Below are 20,659 nucleotides of genomic sequence, written 5' to 3' on the forward strand. Positions count from 1 at the left end.
CTTTAAGTATTTATTCGAATACTATATAAAACATTAAAATTATTATCAACTTCATTAGTAAGAAATCATTTTCTACTCCTCTGCTTTCGGCTGAAAAAAAAACACTTTGTCTACGTTCGAAAAATTACACTTAAAAAGCAGAATTAGTTCAACTCTGGTTTTGGTTTTGAATTCTAAGTGTTTGAATAAAAGAGAAACATGTGCGGACATTTAAGCCGTAACGATTAAAGTAGCCTGCTATGGGTAATTTTTCAATACTCAAAAATAAAAATACTTATTTTCAATCGAATTTATTACTTCTCTAGAATGTTTGTTTCAATCGCGCTACGTGAGATCTTCCTCATTCTTTATTTAAATTCCATGTTTTACGAATAATTTTAAATCGTATCATGCTCGCAATGACAAAAAAATCTCCCCCCCCCCCTCCCCCGGCAAAAAGCTTTTTTCCTGTTTTATATTACGCATTCCTTCAATGAATAGCATTCGAAAAGGAAGGTGCAATTGCTAGGTTTGTTGGAGTGTCGTGCTGTTAATCAGAATGGCGCCAGTTCGAATCCCTGCCAATAAATATCTCTTTAATGTTTCTTTTTTTTCCGTCAGATGCTCACATGGGCAGGACTGTATTTGCCACAACCTGTTTTTTCTCATGAAAAATTACTGCTTTTTCACGAGTCAAACATCCACATTTTTAATGATATTTATGTTTGCATTGAAAATACGTACAACCAAAAGGTGAGCGATGATCAAATTTTCGCAACGTTGTGTTTTACGAGGATTTGTTACTGATGTCTTCAAATTACATGCCTTCTCTTGTGCGCTTACTTTTTTCCGTTTATTTTCTTCGGTTCTTCTTCATAATATTCTTTCTTTGAAATTTTTAAAGAGCGAAATGCCTTATGAAACGATTAGAAGCACAGTGCGGAGTTCCGCATGGGTCGACTAGTTACATCATTTTTCTCAACATGTCCATTTTATGTATATGTGCAACCATACATATGGATGCCTCAGTTGCCAAAACGATTAACTCCACTTTTTAAAAAATCCTCATTCCCGCTTTAATAGTGCTTAATCAATGCTTAGAATGTGAATTTATATTAAACTTTTGCTTTAGTACATTTCTGATCCTGCGATGGCAGAAAATGTAACACGAGGGCCCGTTCACTCCTATGTAACACTATCTTCTTCATCACTTTTCTTGACTTTTTGTTTTATGGAGTTAACCGATTTGGCAAGTGCAGCATCCATATATTAATTTAGTATACTACTTAACTCAATATAACACCATCATAGAATCAGACACAATTGTGATGTTACATCATAGTGTGACTGTATTTATAGTTCATTTTCAGAAATTTGGGTTTGTTCTAATTTGTGTAGGTTCGAATGGGTTGTGAAGATAAATCAGTTCCTTTTATGATGAAAAGACGAGCACCGCCGATTGAAACTTATCTCTTGAAAACTTTATTAACAGTTCCTTCACTTGGGGAAACTAAAGCTCAAGCATTGCTTTTAAAATACAAAAGTAAGTTGTCTTTCTGATTGAAATAAATGTAGGTAATTTAAAATATTCATTTAGTTTCGTTTAACCACTTTTTTTTACTCTTTATTACTTTATTTTTGATATTTGTATGACCAGAAGCAGAATTTTTTACAGCAGTCTCCGACACAGATTAAAACCCCCAAAAATAGTCTGCAAGATAAATTGATATTATATTAATTGTAAAATGCCTAACATCAAGATGCTAAACTTTAAAAGACTACAAATACATGCTGCCTGTGATACAAATCTTCTTTAACTGAAATTGAAGATTTTTTTATGACTAACTCATTACACCGGGAAAAGCTAAATGGCTGAATATCAATAGTTAATTGCTTCTAATGTATTAAACAGGCAGCTGTGATACAACATACTGAAAATTTGGCAAAATGTTGTTTACAACAGAGGCGGCGAGTTGGGCTTATAAGTGCAGGGGCAATTTTTTTTTAGGAAGTTGAAGACTTTTTAGGCTATTTTGAGTGACTGGGAGGGAGGGGGGGGGGCTTCTGATGTTCTCTCTTTCTTGGAATTGTAGTATTGAAAACGCCGTTTTTGTAGAGTTTTGTCAACGTTTGGGGAACAGAAAGGAGTTTCTAGGGTTGTTCCCGTAATGTTTTTTTAATTTAAGTCTAATTACTAATAATGTATATTAATATTATAAAGAGAGAGGGTGGCTTTTTGTGTGTTTATATGTTCAAGGTAATCTCTGGAACCATTGAACTATTTGAAAAATTATTTCACTATGTGAAAAGTGCATTCTTACTAAGTGACATAGGCTATAAATTATGCATATATGTATTTATATTAATTTTTTTAACTAATAGTTTGTCTTCACCACCAGTTTATGTTTCTTACCGTTTTATTGTTATAAGCGTAAAATCTATCACCGATTGTCCTGCACCTGCAATGATAAAATAATCGAATGTTCTCTTTGAACTGAGTGCTGGGGATGGAAACACGTGAAAGAAAATAAAATTACGATGTCGGTATAAGAGCCGTCAATACCTTCACATGTATTTGAGGCTGCATAGGATAAGGTGTATAGCATTCTATTAGCTTTGACCATTGCGAACCATTGAGAGTCGCAGAATGTTTATGCATCAAAATGCGCATCATTATGCATTCGCTTGGAGTAAATTAGTATTTGAACTCAAGTTACGGAGGTAGATAATATAAATCCCTGCTTCTAAAAGTTGAAATTTCGCATGCATTTCGGCCTATCCTTTGAAGTTTTTCCATCTATACTAATATTATAAAGACAGAAGAAGAACAGGTTTTGTATGTTTATATGTCTTTGAAACCACTGAACCTATTTGAAAAATTCTTTCTCTACATGAAAGGTGCATTTTTACTGAGTGACATAGGCTATAAATGATGCATATATGTCTTTATACAAAGTTTTAAAACTAATAAGTTATCTTTGCTACCAGTATATTCATACTGTTTCGTTCTTATATACGTAAAAACAAATTCTTTTTGAACACATATATCTGATAAAAAATCCTCTTAGAGTGATATGCTAAGGAAGATAAAAGGAATTTCGTGGTCAACTTAAGAACCATCAAAAGCTTTATCTAAATGTTGCAATTTTGCATACATTATTTCAGGTATTATATGCATACTAAAGTCAAAATAAAAAACATCTGCTAATGAATTCACATAAGTTGTATTTAGTTTAAGAAATTCTTAAGAGGACTTTTTGTAACAATTTTACTAAGAAATCAAATTTTTGATCTTTTAGCTTTGACAAACAGCAAAAAAATATCTCTGTGATCACACATTCCAAAGAGAGTAAAACAGACAGAAAAAAAAAAACGGAAAAGACCATATGAAGCGAAGAGTCAACAGGGGAGTTTTGATTGCCAGCGCCACAGAGAATCAACGAAAACGATTCTGTAATAAAACTGATACACGATTGCAACTTACTGAATAAGTACGTTTCTAATCACGCAACCGATCAGCGATTCGCCTATTATACCAGAACGCAAAGTAATGTTTATCCGCATACCCGGTGGAACTGAAAAAAGTTTAATAAATTTACCACTGGCCAAGATCAACAAGCACACTAAAGAGGTCAGCCCTATAATGCATGGCGAATGTTCAATGAGCCACTGTTTGAACATAGAAGCCATGGATAGAACTCTAAAAGAACTGAAAGGTTAAGACAACATTATAAGAGGTGTCATCGTCGCAGTTGCTGAAGACTTTAATCAAACTATTCCAGTGGTTCCCTACATGAACACTTGTAGATATAATTCAAGCCTTTTAAAAGTCATCTCCTTTTGGGAACTCTGTAGTACAATCTAAGAACTCTTTTAAAAGCCCATATTTTTTCTATTAAAATTAAAGGCAGTATTCCAATAACATTGTTGAGAAACTTTAATTAGTACTATGTATACATTGGAAATGGACCCCCCCAAGTCAAATTAATATGGACTAATATGATTTAAGGTATTATTCTTATAAGACCAGCAGCAGGTCAGTCAGCTAATATTCTTCGAATTCCATAGTTCTTCACATTTCCATTTCCAATATAAGTAATTCCAAATTTCAATGAAAATTTCTTATGCCATCACTATCATCAAAACTGGAGGTCAAATGTACAATTATGCACATTACAACTTTATATTTAGGAAGATTATATTGTTGAATGCCGACCAAGCAACCGCCTTCGACCATGAGAGATAATCAAAGAGGAGAAACATAAGCTGCGAGTGGTTTATATATCCCCAGGATCATTAGCATATCCGAGTCACATGAATGGACACTCGCCACTGCTATTGTTAAGCACACGTGATATCAGATTCCTTCTAGAAGTTTCCATGTGACGTCATCCACTATGGAGTTCCACCAAAGGTGAACAAAAGTGAAATCAAAACATTTGGTAGATTCGACCAATATGAATGAGTGCTGATACACGTCTTTTATCCCAGTCATGCAGAATGATTGGTAATACATTGTAAGTAATGAAAAACATATTCTTTTACTATTGTTGTTGTGAGGTGATGAGATAAGGATTATTTACTGTTGTTGTTAACAGGCATTTATGCCTAACAGTAGTTTAGCATCGCCTTGGCGCATCTCCCGTCACCGCATTCGGCACGGATCGGGAAGCCGACGAGTACTGAGAGACTCCCGAACGCAGAACTGCTATGGCGCTGGGAACGAGAAACATGAAGGAACCGCAAACATGCCCGATCATGAAAAGCAGAAACATGACGACCTAATTCACGCGCTTGTATTTACTACTTATAAAAAAAGCATTATTGTTACATATATTAATATGTGATGCACTATGTATTACAAAAGGATATTTCACTCAATAAAAGATCATATTTACAAAGAACATTTGTAAATAAAAGTGTATGCTCATTTAATGTACTCTAATTATTACTGAATTTCATATTTTAAACTATGAACAAATTTTGAAACAGCAATGCAAACTAGTGGATAGACATATTTAACATGAAACTAGTGACATCAATCATTTCTAACTTATGTGTGATAAGTATACATCTTCACATCTTGCATAATCCAGAGTAAAAGTGTTCACGAAATTCGATAAACATTTAACTCTTTCAATTTATCTTAATGTAGTTATTTTTGCCATTCCTCCTTTAATTTTTGTTTTTTCCTTTTTTTTACTTATTCTTTCTTGTGTTGATTGTTAGCTCTCAAAAATAAAAATAAAAAACAGAAAAAATGCTTTTATTTTGATTTTATCTGCAATTAAAAAAAAAAAGTTTAATGCTTTTTCCCCCTCTTTCTACAGGTTTATATAACATATGTAATGCTAAAGAAGAAGAGTTGTCAAGAATCATTGGTGCAAGTAGTGCCAAACAAGTTTATAATTTTTTTCATAATTGCTAAATAACTTATACGTTTTAGTAAATGTATTATAAATACTTTCATATTTCGTAAGATAAATGAAATGTTCTTCTGAAAAAAATAGACTTCCATATGATCCTTCATTTAAAACGTTTTATACATTTGATGTAACATATTTAAAAATAAATTCTTGAAATAATTATTGTTGCACTTTAATAAAAATTTAGGTTACAGGAAAACCATATTTCTTCCACGTAGAACATTTGTGTGGTTAACAATGAAGTGAATTCTTATTATGTCTTTCTCTCATGCCCTAAATAGCAGTAACTGTACATTTTAGAAAAAAATATACAAAATTAGCTTCCCCGTTGTATATTGTACTGTAGCCATAAGCTTTGAAAAATTCTTCAATAACTAGCGACTACAATGACCTAAATAGCTGTGCTGTTTTGAATGTACAATTGTTTTTAACTTTCTGTGAAATTTGAAAGACATTCTTTTGAAAAGTATGAAAAAATTTTATTTTTGTACTCGTATATGAGAATAGTTTGTTTTCGTGATTGTGATTTTAGTAAAAAGTTTGTTTTCGTATTTGCAATGTTTAATGGGGTTCAGTTTTGCGATTGTCTTTTCTTCTAATTTTTCTTTTTATTGTAAAAGAATGGGATAAAGATTTTGTTATTAGATGTATTGTGACATTATTACAAAATCTTTACTTTTCAACCTAAATAAACCTATTCATGTACAACCTTGTTTTTTCAAACTTACTGTTGCAACAGTAATCCAGAATACAGTCGACTCCCGCTACAACGTGATCCGACTTACGCGAAACGGCTATAACGTGAGTTTTTCCTTAACAACGAATTTTAGAGCTAAAGCGAATTTTTCGCTCTCAACTCGAAAATATTTGGAAAGGAATTGTGATGCTAAGTTTCGGTTTTGTTATGGACTACTAAACACTAATTCGTGAATGTACTTTCATCCCTTCAGCATCACTGACTGCGCAAGTTCCCACATACCGCACTATAAACATAGCATTGTTAGTGTGTATGTTTCACCACTCCTCATTTTTCATTTACAATGGCTATATTCTAAGTATGAAAGGTGATGAAATATTGTGGCACCTAGGCACGCTGTTTCATGTAAAGTTTGAAGACGGAAACAATGAACAAAAGTTTGTGACAATTTAAGAAAAGGTAAAGATTCTTAATACGCTTGAACAACTAGAAAGTGGGTCGAAGGTAGCACGACAATTAGGTAGAATGGGTGAATCTTTCATACTATAATTAAAAGTCAAGAGAAGGCAATCTGTATAAGTCCAGGATGGGTGGTAATATGGTATGGCCTATGGTAATACCCCCCCCCCTCAGAGGGGTATTACCATAGATGTAAATTTTATAAAAGTAATTGCGAAGCTACTATATTTAAAAATATATTGGAATGACGGTCAGATTGGGCAGGATAAATCATCATTTCAATTTTTAAGTTATAAATGTAACTTATTGTCTCTCCCATTGATCATTAATTTTGTACATCGTAACACTATTTTATGTTGAATAATGCAACTTTAAAAAAAAAAACGGTAAAAATTCAGCTTTGTATGTAAGAAATGGTAATATATAGTTAACAAATGGTCAACAATAGTTTAAAACGTGTTTAAATGCCTAAAATGATTGGGTATGTTAATAAAAAAATCATGTGACACAACACTTTTCCACAACGTGAAATTTCGACTTACGCGAGGAGTCTTGGAATGCATCCCTCACGTAAGTCGGGATTCGACTGTATCAAATGTTTCTAATAAGCAAAAAAAAAAAAACTTAATAAGCAGAGTTAACTGTTTACTATGATAAAACAACATTTTGTAACAAAGTTGCATGTAAGTGTTTAAAAAACCATTAAAAAAATATTTTTAAAATATTCACATCTTTTCTTAACAAAAAGTTAGGCTACTGTCTTCTGTTTCAAATGCAAATGGCATCTGAATGAAGCATGGTCTTCCAAAAGCTTTATTAATAGTTCGGTAGGAGTAGTTTAGAGTGGATGCACACTCCAAACACTCCATAATGTTAATTAGATTACCATATTTTTTTAAAACAATCTATTTAGGAGTTTTGTAAATAATCTATTTAATCTTACTATATTATAAAAATCTGATTGTGCTACAGCAGCTACTGGAATTTTTGAAATGTAATGACATAGACAAGTGCTGCTTATTTTAGTCAACCTCTAAAATTTCAAGCAAATGCTGAAAAAGATCAAATGCTATAGTTTGCAGTAGATTGCTATAGTTTGCAGTAGATTGAAATAATACTGGAGAAGCAGTCATACAATTTGTTGCATGATATTTTTCATTTATTCAATAAAATCATTTGTAGTTAAAGTTTGCCCAAGAGTGGGTTACATTTGAACAAAAGCAGAGAGTTTGAATCGTGAAACAATTCAAATGGAACTGCTTGAAGTACCGTGGGGGTTGGTGAGCAGAGTGCAGTGCCCCCTTGTAACAAAACAAAAGATGAATGTCTGGCGTACTTATAATAACGTGTTTGCTACCATAGTTTTCTGGGTGTGATCTCATAGTGAAAAGGAGAGGGTAATAGGAGGTATTCACCCTAAGCAGGTCTTTGCTAGAGGCAGCAAAAACCTAGAGTAAAATTCTTATTAATGATACCAGAGAAGATTAAAATTGCAAAAACATGATTTTGGAAATATATGCAACTATTATGAGGTTTATTTCCTATTGACAGTGCCAGATCTTGGGCAGGCAATCCAAATCTCATATCCCAGGCAGCAACTTCTGAGGATGGCAAATTCAGTGTGGCACCCAAGCAAAATAGATCCAGAAGGCATCATGACTCCCTTGAAAAGATCAGAAACTTGAACTTTGCTTTTTTGGACCTTCAACTTTGGTAAAGTTCCAGAGGGAAATCAGAGAGCCTTGATCCTTTGGCCTCCTCCTGATGTCATCAAAGAATACTTGAAATTGCATTTTCAACACTTCCGTTTTGAAAACTTTCCTGAGAAGGGCTGCTTATCTGCCCCTTTTCCCCTAATTTAGCAAACTATTACCTCAAATGGCATTTACATGACTTCTATTTCACATAATTTATGGGATGGAACCTCACCACTTGGCTAACATCTCTAAAGATAACTTAAACATGGTTTTAGGAAGGGAAACTCCTGAATCTCCCAGCCCTTTCTTTAAAATTGCCAATGTTAGTTTCAAATTGCATTTTTAAAACTTTAATCTTAAAAAAATGAAAAAGAAAAAAAAAACATCCATTATTGAATGTTTTCTTTTTTGAAATATTCTATCTGTATAAAAATGTACTGCATGGCCGTGGGATGGATTTGGTATCTTCCCTGGACAACAGAAACCTATGCTACACCACCGGACTTCTGGGAAAGTCAAGGTAAAAAAGGGTGTCACAGCCCACTCTAAAACTGTGCTACATTATGATGAAATTTCCAACTTTCTACACTTCTATTGCCTTTTTTTTTTTGCTCCTCCCTTTTTAGTAATACTGTTTGAACAGCAGAATTGCTCTTTATACCCTACTATGCTTTTCATTTTCTTCAGTCAAACATTGAAAATATCTCAAATTACATGAAATACACCGCCAGCTCAGTCAATTCCAGCCGAGGACTGCAGTCTCGGCTGGAATTGACTGAGCTGGTGGTGTATTTCATGTATTTCTGCCTTAGCCCTGGCTATAGGGCGGTAACATACTGAATATCTCAAATTACTTTATTTTTTAATGTTGTCCTAGACAATTTCATGTACATTAAATACCAGCAACTTAAAAGTATTAAAAAGGTATTTATTTCAGGACTAGAAAATACTGTATGAAAACAAGTACAAAGATTAAAATTCTATAATAATTACACGTTGTTCCTTTTCCATACAAAAATGGGTAGAAGAAATCCTTTGGCAAATCAGCTTTAATCGATGGTATCTTTGCATATTGAGGCACAGCTGGACGAGTTATGTCAAAAAAGGAGACGGATGATGACACAATAATATCAAAACAATTAGGAAAGCATGACAGATCAATTGGCTTAGATTTCTGATAATGATATCCGACACCTAGGATTTTAAATTGTGGATTTGCTACAGTACCAACAGCAGCATAAACAATTTCAATTTTTAATTCCAAACTTGAAAAGCATGTATCCTCACTGTCTGTAATTTTCTCCTCAGGATCATGGTAAACTTCAATCCAGTCCTCTGGATTAGAAACATTTGCATTACCAAATATTCCAACAAATAACTGTTTCCCACTTGGACCTAATAATGAATTCAAAATGCTTTCCTGGGTGATTTTACAATTTCGGCTTCTTATTTTGTAAAAACAACTCGATTTGAGATTAATACCAAATTTGATGATGTTCCGTGTTTCACTACATGCACCGATGCTGTCTTTGTTCAAGACACTTAAGCCTTCAAGGTTGACTGTAATAAAGTGAGGTTCATCAGAACCACTGCTAGAACTATTAGTTCCTGCAAGAATGGGCATTCCTACTTGGTATCCTGGATTACCACTTCTCTTGGAAACATCACTGGTATTAAACCACTTGAAATTCACACTAAAATGTTGCGTGAACATTCTTTTATCATTAGTTAAATCTATGTAATAAAATTTGGTTTCAAGTTTTGTAACACCAGCTACACTATCAGTTTCAACTACAAATTCAATCTTGTTTACTACATTATTACACATAGAATTATTTTTTGTCGGTCTCCTTAAGCTTCTCTTGGCACACAAATTATTGGAGGAATATTCATTATTGAGATCATCACTAGAATTGGTTACTTGTGTATGCACAATCAAATCCGCAAGATTGCTTCGACTTACTGAAGATGTAGTATCAGACTTAATGCAGAAATCAGTATATTCATCTGCAGACAAAGATGGATTTTTTTCACATTCATCTTCCAAATTATTTACTATGATTGAGCAGGAGGATGTAAAATCTTGCAAATAATATATTCTTTGATTACAGGCACAAATCTCTGAAAAACAGGAAGATGGGAAGCCTGAAAATAAAAAGATATTGTTATAGAAGGGGTAAAATGCAAAAAAAGTATTATTTTTGCTTTTAAAATTATTTTTGCTCAAAAAATAAAGAGTCAAAATATTTTAGTCCCGTAACCTTGTTCTGGAAAGGGGGGCCTAAGTTGCATCAAATGGGGGTAGTAGGTTGCATGTTTTTTTCTTGTATGGGATGTGACCAAGATGCAAAATCCAAGTTTTCGACGTGGGCAACCTCCCGGAACATTTTTGAAAATCACCAAAACTGCTGAATTTTCGGACTTTCCCCATTTTCACCATGAAGGAGTACGTTTTTGATAAACATCATCATTTACACATTTAAACTAGATTAAATTTGCTACAATTTGATGCCAGAATGGGCTTAATAGCTCTAATAGTTTTTGAGATACAGCTTTTCAAAGTTTTGAAAATTCTCCAAATTCAAAAATTTTCAATCAAGTTCCTTTTTTATCATACATGCAGTTATCTTTATATCTTCAATAACCTGTATGATATGAGTTAGTTAAGTAAACATTTATTCAATTTAACATTATGAAGGGGTCGAGGGAAGGGGAAAGGTTTATCGGGTGGGTGAGGGGGGTCACTATTTACAAACAGAAGACTGATATTGAAATATAAAATTTATTTTACATACATTTGTATTTAGTGTTTTCAAGAAGTGATAGTTAAAAAAAAAAAGAGGAATAAGAATCAAAGGTGTGTTTCCTCCTTTTCGAAGGACCAGAGCATGGGTGCCCATATGTGGGAAGGGGGGAGGGGCTCAAGCCCCACCCTTCCCCCTTAAAAATCGGAACTTCCTTGCTTTTGTACTTTTTCTTTGCAGAAATATAAAAATATTTTTTCCCCAGCCATTAATGAATAAGTTATTAAAAATGTGAAATTTTAATGTACCGAAATCGGTTTCTATGGGGAAAAAATCTGATCCCCCCTTAAAAATTTGCATATGGGGCCCATGAACCATGGCCAAGTAAATTTGCCAAGTGGTCTTCTTCAGTGCCATTTCCCTCGTCCTGGTCATCCTGAAAAGAAATGAAATTATTTAACTGTGGATTATCCCAAAAAATTTATGGCAATTTCAGAACTAGCATGTAATAACCTTTTTTTTTTTATCAGTGTCATTGCAAATTTTTTTCCAACCACACTATCGATTCTTGGCCAAGAAGACCCAATGTAAATGTGGCCCACATATTAAAAAGTATTAATAGAAAACAATTACATGAGTGTTAGTATACCTGAAATTGTTCCTCGACTTGTTCAATAGCATTTCTGGCGAGTTGGCTAACTAAAGAGTCAAGCAGCCTATCCATCTCGAGTCGTGAAGCTCGTCCAAATCATGGACAATGACATTAACGTATATGGCAATTTCTGGCAGTGTGGGACCTCTGAGACCAGTAAGTCGATGCCCTCTCCTGCAATAACCACGATCTGAAAATCAGAGGCCTTTCTTATAGCTGTAGTTATTATTAGCCTGTCCACGTCTTCTTCAGCCTGAAAAACTTCTACGTTTTTATCTTCAAATTTCACCATCAGCAGTCAGATGAATCTAAATCTCATTTTATTACTGGATAAAAAAATTTCTTGAGAAACATTAGGAGTAGTTGTTTTCTCAAATATAACCTCCATAGAACAATGGGTTTGAGCTCGGCGATTGCGTTCAGAGCCCTTTGTGCCTTTTTTGCCAGGTTCTATTGGGTAACTATCAAATACCCAGCTATGTACTAACTGTACTATACCTTGAGATATTTTAAACTCAACTATTAACTCCAATGAGGAATGCTTGGGTCACACCACTTTGAAGGAGATGACAACCATCTACACTACAACCACGAATTTAGGTTTCCCACGTGACTCATCAATATTGACTGGTTGGAAAGCTGCTTAGAAAGAGGACTTATTGCCCTTCCTCATTCCTCCTTGAGTGAATAGAGACATTGGGAATGGTGCAAGTTTGTTTATTCTGAAGAAGTTCTTCAATTCTTCGTCAGACTGCTTCAAAACGCATATCCTGTGAAACAGTGTAAGTGTCAATAGTCACTTCCCTATTGCCAATAGTAATAGTATGAAGAGTAGAGGAAAGAGACACAACTTTTGATTTACGCTTGAATTTAAAAGTCTCGGAAATTCTCTCCTACAATCTTCAACATTGCTTTCTTCTCAATATCCTTAGCTATGTAACAGTTGACTCTTTTCTCTCCTACAAGTCCACTGTTTAAGGACATGATAATATCCACTTTAGGAAATGGAGGGTACTTAAAAGAACCAGTTGCACAGCTTCTTTGTATCAGCTGCATGTATAATAAAAAAAAGGGAAATTGTTTGAAAATTTCCAAGTTTGGAGAACTGCGAAACTTTGAAAAGCTGTATCTCGAAAACTATTAGGGCTAACAAACCCATTCTGGTGTCAAATTGTAGCAAATTTAATCTAGTTTAAATGTGTAAATAATAATGTTTATCAAAAATGTGCTCCTTCATGGTCAAAATGGGCAAAATACGAAAACTCAGCAGTTTTGACGATTTTCAAAAGTATTCCGGGAGGTTGCAGAGGTTGAAAACTTTGCATTTTGCATCTTGGTCACATCCCATACAATAAAAAAACATGAAACCTATTACCCCCATTTGATACAACTTACGATGTACTGGGTTACTGGACCATTTTTTAAGATTTAAATGAAAAATAACAAGACCTGTAATACACAATAAACTAAGTTTCAAAGAAAAAAGTAATGATGGTAGACATTTCACCATCAGAAAATCAGACTTGAATTAATCAAAGTATTTTGAATTATTTCTTAATAAGTTATAGTAAAAAACAAGTTGCATTTAAAATCTTTAAAATATTTTTTTATATTCTGTTAAGACTTAAGAAAGTAAGTACATTGATTTGACTAAAAGTAAAATACAATGCATTTATAAAGGCTATCAAAGTTCAAAATACATTTAATTTTTTATGTTAACTGTCTCTTGTGAAGAACAAAAAAATAAGTTTAAATTGTGAAAGTATTTAATTCATTTTATTTAAAATTGCCCATTTTTTTTTTTTTTTTAAACCCCAAAAGTGGGCTAAGAGTTTTTTTGAAATGGATTTAAAAAAAAAAAACATTGGGTCCGACCCGGAGTCAAACCTTTCTCGCATTTCTAGAAATGTCCAATCAATCTGTCATTTCCTGTGGAATATGATGTAAAAATGCCAATCAGATTGCATTTCAAAATCTTGCTCATGGTGAGACAAATTTATCAAAAGCTTTTGACGCTTATATTGGACAGCTGACCCATTGGAAAAGTAGTTTTTTTTTCCATTATTATTTTCTAGATAAGGAAAGAATGTCTTCAAATCATCAATTACTTATTTCTGAAAATGATACAAAGCTATAGTATTTGGCTCTATGATGCAATAACAATGGTGTTTTAACTCCTCATTTTCTCTGAAGTATCAAGTATTGCACTAGTTACTTGACCAGTGGTCAAAATTTTCTTTCATCAAGAAAATGTAATTGCATGTCGCTAAGAAAATTTAAATTTTACATTCACATTTGAAAGAAATGTATACAAACGCTCAAAATTTCTACAAAATATTCTAAGAGCTCCAACCAAACAACTTGTTTAATGGATCTTTGTTAATTAATTATTTGTTTGAGTTAACCTTTATTAGCATTTTAATTAATTAGTATTTTTATGTCACAGGCTGTACAATCCATAACAAATTAAAAGAAAACTCTGAAAACAGTGAAAGTAAAAAGTCTAAAATTGAAAACATTTTAAATGCCACTTTTTCAGATGTTTCTATGTCACTAAACCCAATATAATGTCACAAGATGCTATACAAGGAGTGGGGTTTTAATTAGAAACATTGTCATAGTGTTTATAACACGAAGGCAAAGTTATTAAATAAACCCATAATTCATTTGAGTTTTTATGAATTAATTTATATTTTAAGTATAAAATATTATTTGATTATTAAAATCATAACTTAACTTCATTACACAAAAGTTTTATTGAAGAATTCAGAAACTATTTATGTGTGAATTTGAAAGCAGTTGCGGATTTGTATTTAAAGACATAATACAGATTAGTTAACACATTGATACTACATGCCGTTTCCATTAGTAATCATGATTTTTTCAAGAAACTACCATATGATTTCTTTCATTTTGCATTTTTGATAAGCTGAAAAAGAAATCTACTATTTCGCAAATGGTTTCTGGATCAAAATGACTTTTAGGTGCGCCTACACATTTTTTGAAAAAATGTTAATCATTGATTCCTCCAAAGAAGAATTAATGAACAAATCGCGACAATACGTTCCCTTGAATTTGAAACCAGTGAGTTAAATGTATTCTGCCACTCAAGGCCTCTGACTCCAGTATTACTTCTTTAGTCTTCTCAAAAATGCTTTTATTCAAAATCTGCTGTGTGTCTGTGTGTTTTGTGTTCTTTTTAATTAACTACAAAAATAATAAAAAAATGCAAAAGAGGAGTGAATTAAAAAATAATAAATAAAATAGTTAAATTAATTCTTCCTTTTGGAGGGGGGCATAGGCCACCTGCTCCCCCTAAAATATGCTACTGTGCACTAGGTCTGAAAATGGTAAGGAACCAATAGGCAGCCCTACCAGAAACAACAATTAGTAACAAACATGAAATAAATATTCACTCTTTAAGCCAAATTGAATTAAACATGGTTTGTGATATGGGGTAGAGCTGTTCGATTTTAGCCGGACCAAAACAGGCTGGCCGACTTTTTTTGGTTTAAGCTGCTTAAAAAGCTGGCTTTTTTTTTCTTTAAAGATAAACAATTGTTTTGGGTATTTTATCATAATGTGATCAAAATGAAAATTATCTTTGCATCCTTAATGCAATTCCTGCTGTATTAAATCAATTTCATGAAACAAGAATAAAAATTTGGTTGTTGTTCAGTCTGCAAAAAAAAAAAAAAAAAAAAACCTTGCTCTATATTAAGAAGTCAGTCTAGTTCAATGGAATTTAAATGATTATAAAGAAATTTTAATTTAATTCAAAAGATCACATGACACTGCTACTGTCATCCCAGTCATTTGGCTCAGACTTTAAATAAAAATGCACCTAAACCTTTTCTTTTAATCATCAAAACTGTTTCTTATTTTCTGAAGAAAAGTGAAAAACATTTTTAGAAAAAATTGTTTCCTATAAAAGAATATAAATAAAAGAATATATAAGGAAACCAACAAGACCATATTGGTGAATGAATTTAAATTCTGCAAAAATGACATGGATCTACAATTGTTAATAGGTGCATAACATAAATAGTTGCCTCTGTGCTAAAAATTGAGCCAACTGATCACTATGCAATAAGTTTTTTATTTTTACTTTGGGCAGGATAGTAGCAGGAACTGGTAGTTTAATATTTTTTGGGTTTAATAAGTACTTGTTTATGGGAAGAAGAAAGTACTTGAAACAGGTCTGTCAGATTTTAACCTAGAGAAAAAAACATGACAGATTTTTTTGGTTTAAATCACTTATTATTTCATTTAGTTTTTGTTTTCACATGTACTAAGGTGCTAATCTAGTATAAAGAAGAAATCTAAAATACAGGGAAGCACCGTTTATACGTTTTTGAAGGGAATGTATGAAAAGATCGTATAAATGAAAAAAAAAAGCGTATAATAAGTAAACGTTAATGTGTATTAGACTCTGAAGGGACGAATCTGAAAAACGTGTAATTGATAAAAACGTACAAAAGAGAAACTTATAAACGGTACTCCACTGTATGATGTTAAATTAATGCAGAATTTAGCTTTGTTTTACAAATACACATTAAGTTTGGTTTAAAAAAAGAAAAAAAAAACATTAAGGCATGAAAAGTGGCAAATTATTGCATACTAGTGTTTTAAGGTTACAATGAAGCTATTTTCAGTGTTAAAGGCATCAGCTCGGGTGGAGGATCGATCAACCAACAAAAATATAAGGGTTTTGTCAGAAATTATTTGCAGTTTATACATTTTACTTTCAGCAAATGTATTGTTTTATTACTTAAAGTTGAAATTTGTTAACTTATTAAGATGTATAGAGGTCATTATTATGAAGAATATAGTACATATTTATGAAACCAAACAAGACGGGCTTTTTTAATAAAAGCCGACCGGCCTGGCCTTTTTTTTTTAGAAAAAGCTTGCTTTTTTGCCGCCCTGGTATGGGGCTGTCCATTAATGCATGTCTGCTTCAACAACCTACCCTCTCAACTTGTCACATGTTATTTTTTAAGCATAATCATTAGGGTTTTCTAGTTCACTCACCCAAACATTTAAATAAAATATAAATTTTTACTGTTTTATTACTGGGTAAAATAGTACATAACTTTAAAGACAATGTTTTTATTTAAAAATTACATTACTGTTATGGGCTGAATCAGCTCACAATTTGGTCAGGACAAAGCTTTGGTGAAGTGGCCAAACCTTTGTTCAATCTCTAGTAAAAAGAAAGATTTAAAAAAAAAACTGATTGTGTAAAAAAACAAAAAGGTTGTAAAGAAACACTCTAATTTATTCAAACAAAAATAATGACACAAACAATACAACCTAGGCTTTTTTATAATTATTTTCATTGATTCAAAATTCAGATGAAGAGTTTTGATTAATATTTGTACTTACTCCATGACTGGTGATTAACTGCAGGGGAAGATATATAAATTAAACTTCCATGTCTCCATTCCACAGCATATGGTTCATCTTTTAAAGCTTCTTTGTCCCAAGAAAATTTATTTTCTTTCTGGTTCTTTAAAATTAGCTTTAAGTCTCTGTGTGATTCGATGATAGGCATGTCTTTAAATCGTAAATGTTCCTTAAAATTATCGTGAACAATACAAAAGAGAGAACTTTCAGGATCTTTCTCCATTTTGTAAGGAGTATTGTTTCTTAAAATTAGGTCTTTTTGATAACAATAATTTTTATCAGGGGTTAAGTTTTGAGAGTAACATTCTGAAAATGTGGTCATGTCCTGCTCCGTACAGTCCTGATCGCAGCAGCAGTTGATGTCACAAATATTCACCAACAAATCGCAACTACAGATGTCTTCATCTGGAGTCACAAAGCGAGGAATTTTTTTGTAAATCTCATTTTCCCAGGATTCAGGATCATCGGCAAAGCTCATAGATGAATCTAATTCGGTTGATATTACAATGTCACTATCATTTATAAGCATAGCTTGAGTAATATTGCTGATTTCAAAAGCACTGTCGTTAACAAAACTGTAATTTTCTGATGAATTATTTAGCTTGAATACAATTTCATCGTACTTGAATTCCGGTTCAACTACTGTAAAATTTTCTTCCTGTTCATCGTTATTGGTGCTTAAAACTAAAGAATAACAAAGAAATCCAAGAATACTTGAAACGAGTGCAAATTTGTGACACAAGTCAGATGAGATCATATTAAAATGTATAGTTTTCAGAGTAAACAACGACACAACAGAGTTTGCATCCTAGCATGCGTTACTATAACAACGGCAGTTTAACTGCCATTACTAAGAATAAAAATTTAAAACTTATTTTCGAACCTTTTTATTTACTTTCAGCAGTAAAAAAGTGCTTCTTCGAAATTATCTTTTTCTTTAAAAATTATTCAAAAAAATCAATTTAGATGATAAAGATATTCATTTATGTCCTTGAAGGAAGTGTCTGCTACTCCTCGATTTTTCTAGCAACCTTTGAAGTAACTTGGCGTGGTTTCAGACGTCCTCGATATTTGGCGATCACGTTCGCGTTGCTTTTTGGCAGCAACTGCTGCGCCTCGTGCTTTTCTCAGCATTCTTTCCCATATGGATAGTATTTTAATGATCTAATTATTGTAATTATGGAGAAATGATTTTTGAAGTAGGGGCGAAGTTTTCTTCATTTGAAAAAATTAAAATACACCAATGTTTTTGGCGGGCGAGAGTGCCAAAAAAAGGAAAGAAGACAAAAATGAAAGGAAATCCAAGTGAGTATAAGTTTTGTGTGTTGACCAGTACACCGAACTGACATGTAAGAAATTTAATCTAATTTTCTTACAAGTTGCTTCCTCTTTAAAAAATAATACTACGTTGCATATATTAGCTGTTTTATAAGGTTATAAATAACTACATTGCTCAAAATGTGTCGGAATTCATTAATGAGCCTAAGTTTGCCGATGATTGGTTTTATGAACCGTATTTAGTCACCAAAGAAGATTTCAGTTGTTTTTGGGACCTCGATTTGGTGTATTTTTAATCAACATAAATGCAGCTTTCTGTTTGATGATACATTTATTGCATTAACTGCCATTTTTTATACTAAGAGCTCCTACAGCTCAACAGGCAATTAAAATAGCTATGGGTTATTATTTTATACTTAATGCTAATTGCGTCATGTAATATCTTTTCAATAATGTTTTTATAGCTCTTTTACTGTGTGTTATTCTTGTTGCACTGTAATGTTGGTATCATATTCCTAGCTTCTTTTTTCTTTTCATGGCAATGCATTACTGGTCCCGTTTTTGTGAGGCTACTTTTATCTTAAGATGGACAGCATTTTGTCGAGTGGATGTAAATAACAGCTAAATCGTTGGTGATTTTGACCTGGAGTTTATGGCAACTATGACGTTAGGCGGCTGCAATGGTTTCACTCGCATGAACAAACGGAGGATAATTTGGTAAGGCAAATTTAAACAATTTTATTTTGTTTCACAAAAGAACTAGATGAGTGCCAAAAAAAACAGTATTGAAAACTTCAATTATTAAAGAATCAAATATGTATTTAAAAATTGATGCACCTAGTTAATCTATTACAAAGTTGTTTCACTCCGCCTTGCATGTGGATAATATGATTTGATGCCGGTAAAATGTTACAATGTATTTAATATTTCGTATTGAGGTGTAAATGATGTTTGATGCACTTTTGAATCCATTGGGAGACCTGTAATCCTATTTTCTAAAGTATTAACCTTGAAGTGTCCTCTATTGAAGCACTGATCACAACTGGTGTGTTTATCTTATATGTCTGCGAGCACTCCAGGTTAAAATGCATTGTGTGCAAAGTGTTTCCCCGCTTGATATTTGGTATTCTTGATTTTTTTTCTATGCACAGAAGGCAGAAATTCATATTAATTTATTATAATTGTTCTCCTTTTGGATGCTATTCTATATTGTTCATCTGAGTAAGTAGAAACCTGGTGTAATAGACAACAGAAATATAATAATTTGTTTATGAAAACAGGGAAAACTCATGCATTGCGTACTATTCCATTGTGATGCATTGTAATATTGTTGCATTTAAGATTTAAATTAAGTTGTTTTTTTCCCCCCACAGTTAAAGAAGTATTTTGGGTGTGCAGCTTCAGAAACTGAATTCCTTACTGAATGGTACATGGTAGAGAGATTTGGCTTCATTTACTGTCAGTCATTTCCTCTGCTTGTACTTTTCAGTTTAGCCTGAGCCTGAAGAGTAACAACTGAATCAACAGAAGTATGGATCTGTACAATGTTTCAAGCAAGGACGTAGCCAAGGGGGGGGTCCATGGGGTCCGGACCCCCCCCTTCCCGAAAGAACATTGTCTGCTTTTTCTCGGTTGTTGCACCTCACGTCAACAAAAATTTTCCAAAGAGAGAAATTTTATGAAACCCGGTATTTTCCCCTTAAATATTCCCATTAATCAGCAGTTTTCCCGCATCCGAGTCAATTCAGAACACGAGAACCTCGTGCAATAACTGCAGTTTCCCAGTTGCCGCCTGTCTTTTACTGTGTTGCGTACTGCGTCCGAAAACGAAGAATTTCCGTATTCTTTCAACCCAGCAGGGTTGTGACCTTGAAATTCGGCCCCTTTCCCTCAGTCCACCAGATTGCCATCGGCAAAGTAATTGTCAACAAACATTCCCCAGTCTCTTTGGGGTGGTTTTCTTTCTTTCTTTCTTTCTTTTTTTTTTGTTTCGACTCCCTTCCCGTTTGGAATTGATTTCCTAGACACATGCTGCACGAAGGACAGCCAGAGTGAGGTGCATCCCTGGTGAATCAGTAATTGAAATTCCTATTATTTTCTGTTTTAACACACAGTATCTTTCTACCACACACTTACAGGAAACATATCTTGAACGAAATTGTAATCAGAAGAAAATTAAGTTTACGCAAACTAGGTAAGTTGTAGTGTTTCCTTTCAAAGTTTTCTTAATAATACGAGCAATTTTATGTGTTAATTTGTTTTCCCATTTAAAAACTAAGTTCAGACAGCAACGAAAAAGAAATTCTACACATTTCGCG

General features: G+C 33.1%; 2 protein-coding genes across 2 annotated transcripts in view; one reads left to right on the plus strand and one right to left on the minus strand.

The window, feature by feature from the left end:
• LOC129225230 (Fanconi anemia core complex-associated protein 24-like) overlaps nucleotides 1-5,801 on the plus strand; it is a 33,378-nt gene extending 27,577 nt beyond the window's left edge. The window contains exons 4-5 of the mRNA XM_054859805.1: nucleotides 1,378-1,522; nucleotides 5,310-5,801. Coding sequence (XP_054715780.1) covers nucleotides 1,378-1,522; nucleotides 5,310-5,407 — 243 coding nt within the window. The 3' untranslated portion in view covers nucleotides 5,408-5,801. The remainder of the gene's footprint in view (nucleotides 1-1,377; nucleotides 1,523-5,309) is intronic.
• A 3,385-nt stretch (nucleotides 5,802-9,186) lies between these two features.
• LOC129224372 (tectonic-3-like) lies at nucleotides 9,187-17,862 on the minus strand. The gene is made up of 2 exons (XM_054858813.1): nucleotides 17,043-17,862; nucleotides 9,187-10,403 (listed from the first exon to the last, which is right to left on the minus strand). The coding sequence occupies exons 1-2, from the start codon at nucleotides 17,818-17,820 to the stop codon at nucleotides 9,187-9,189; spliced, it is 1,995 nt and encodes a 664-aa protein (XP_054714788.1). The 5' UTR covers nucleotides 17,821-17,862.
• Nucleotides 17,863-20,659: the final 2,797 nt, after the last annotated feature.

Source organism: Uloborus diversus, chromosome 6 (genome assembly GCF_026930045.1).
Source record: "Uloborus diversus isolate 005 chromosome 6, Udiv.v.3.1, whole genome shotgun sequence".
NCBI lineage: Eukaryota > Metazoa > Arthropoda > Arachnida > Araneae > Uloboridae > Uloborus > Uloborus diversus.

Coding starts and splice junctions, on each gene's coding strand:
- LOC129224372 (XM_054858813.1), bottom strand. CDS start 17,820: ATGATCTCATCTGACTTGTGTCACAAATTTGCACTCGTTTCAAGTATT. Junction 10,404..17,042: donor AGTTAATCACCAGTCATGGA/GTAAGTACAAAT, acceptor TTTTATTTTCAG/GCTTCCCATCTTCCTGTTTT.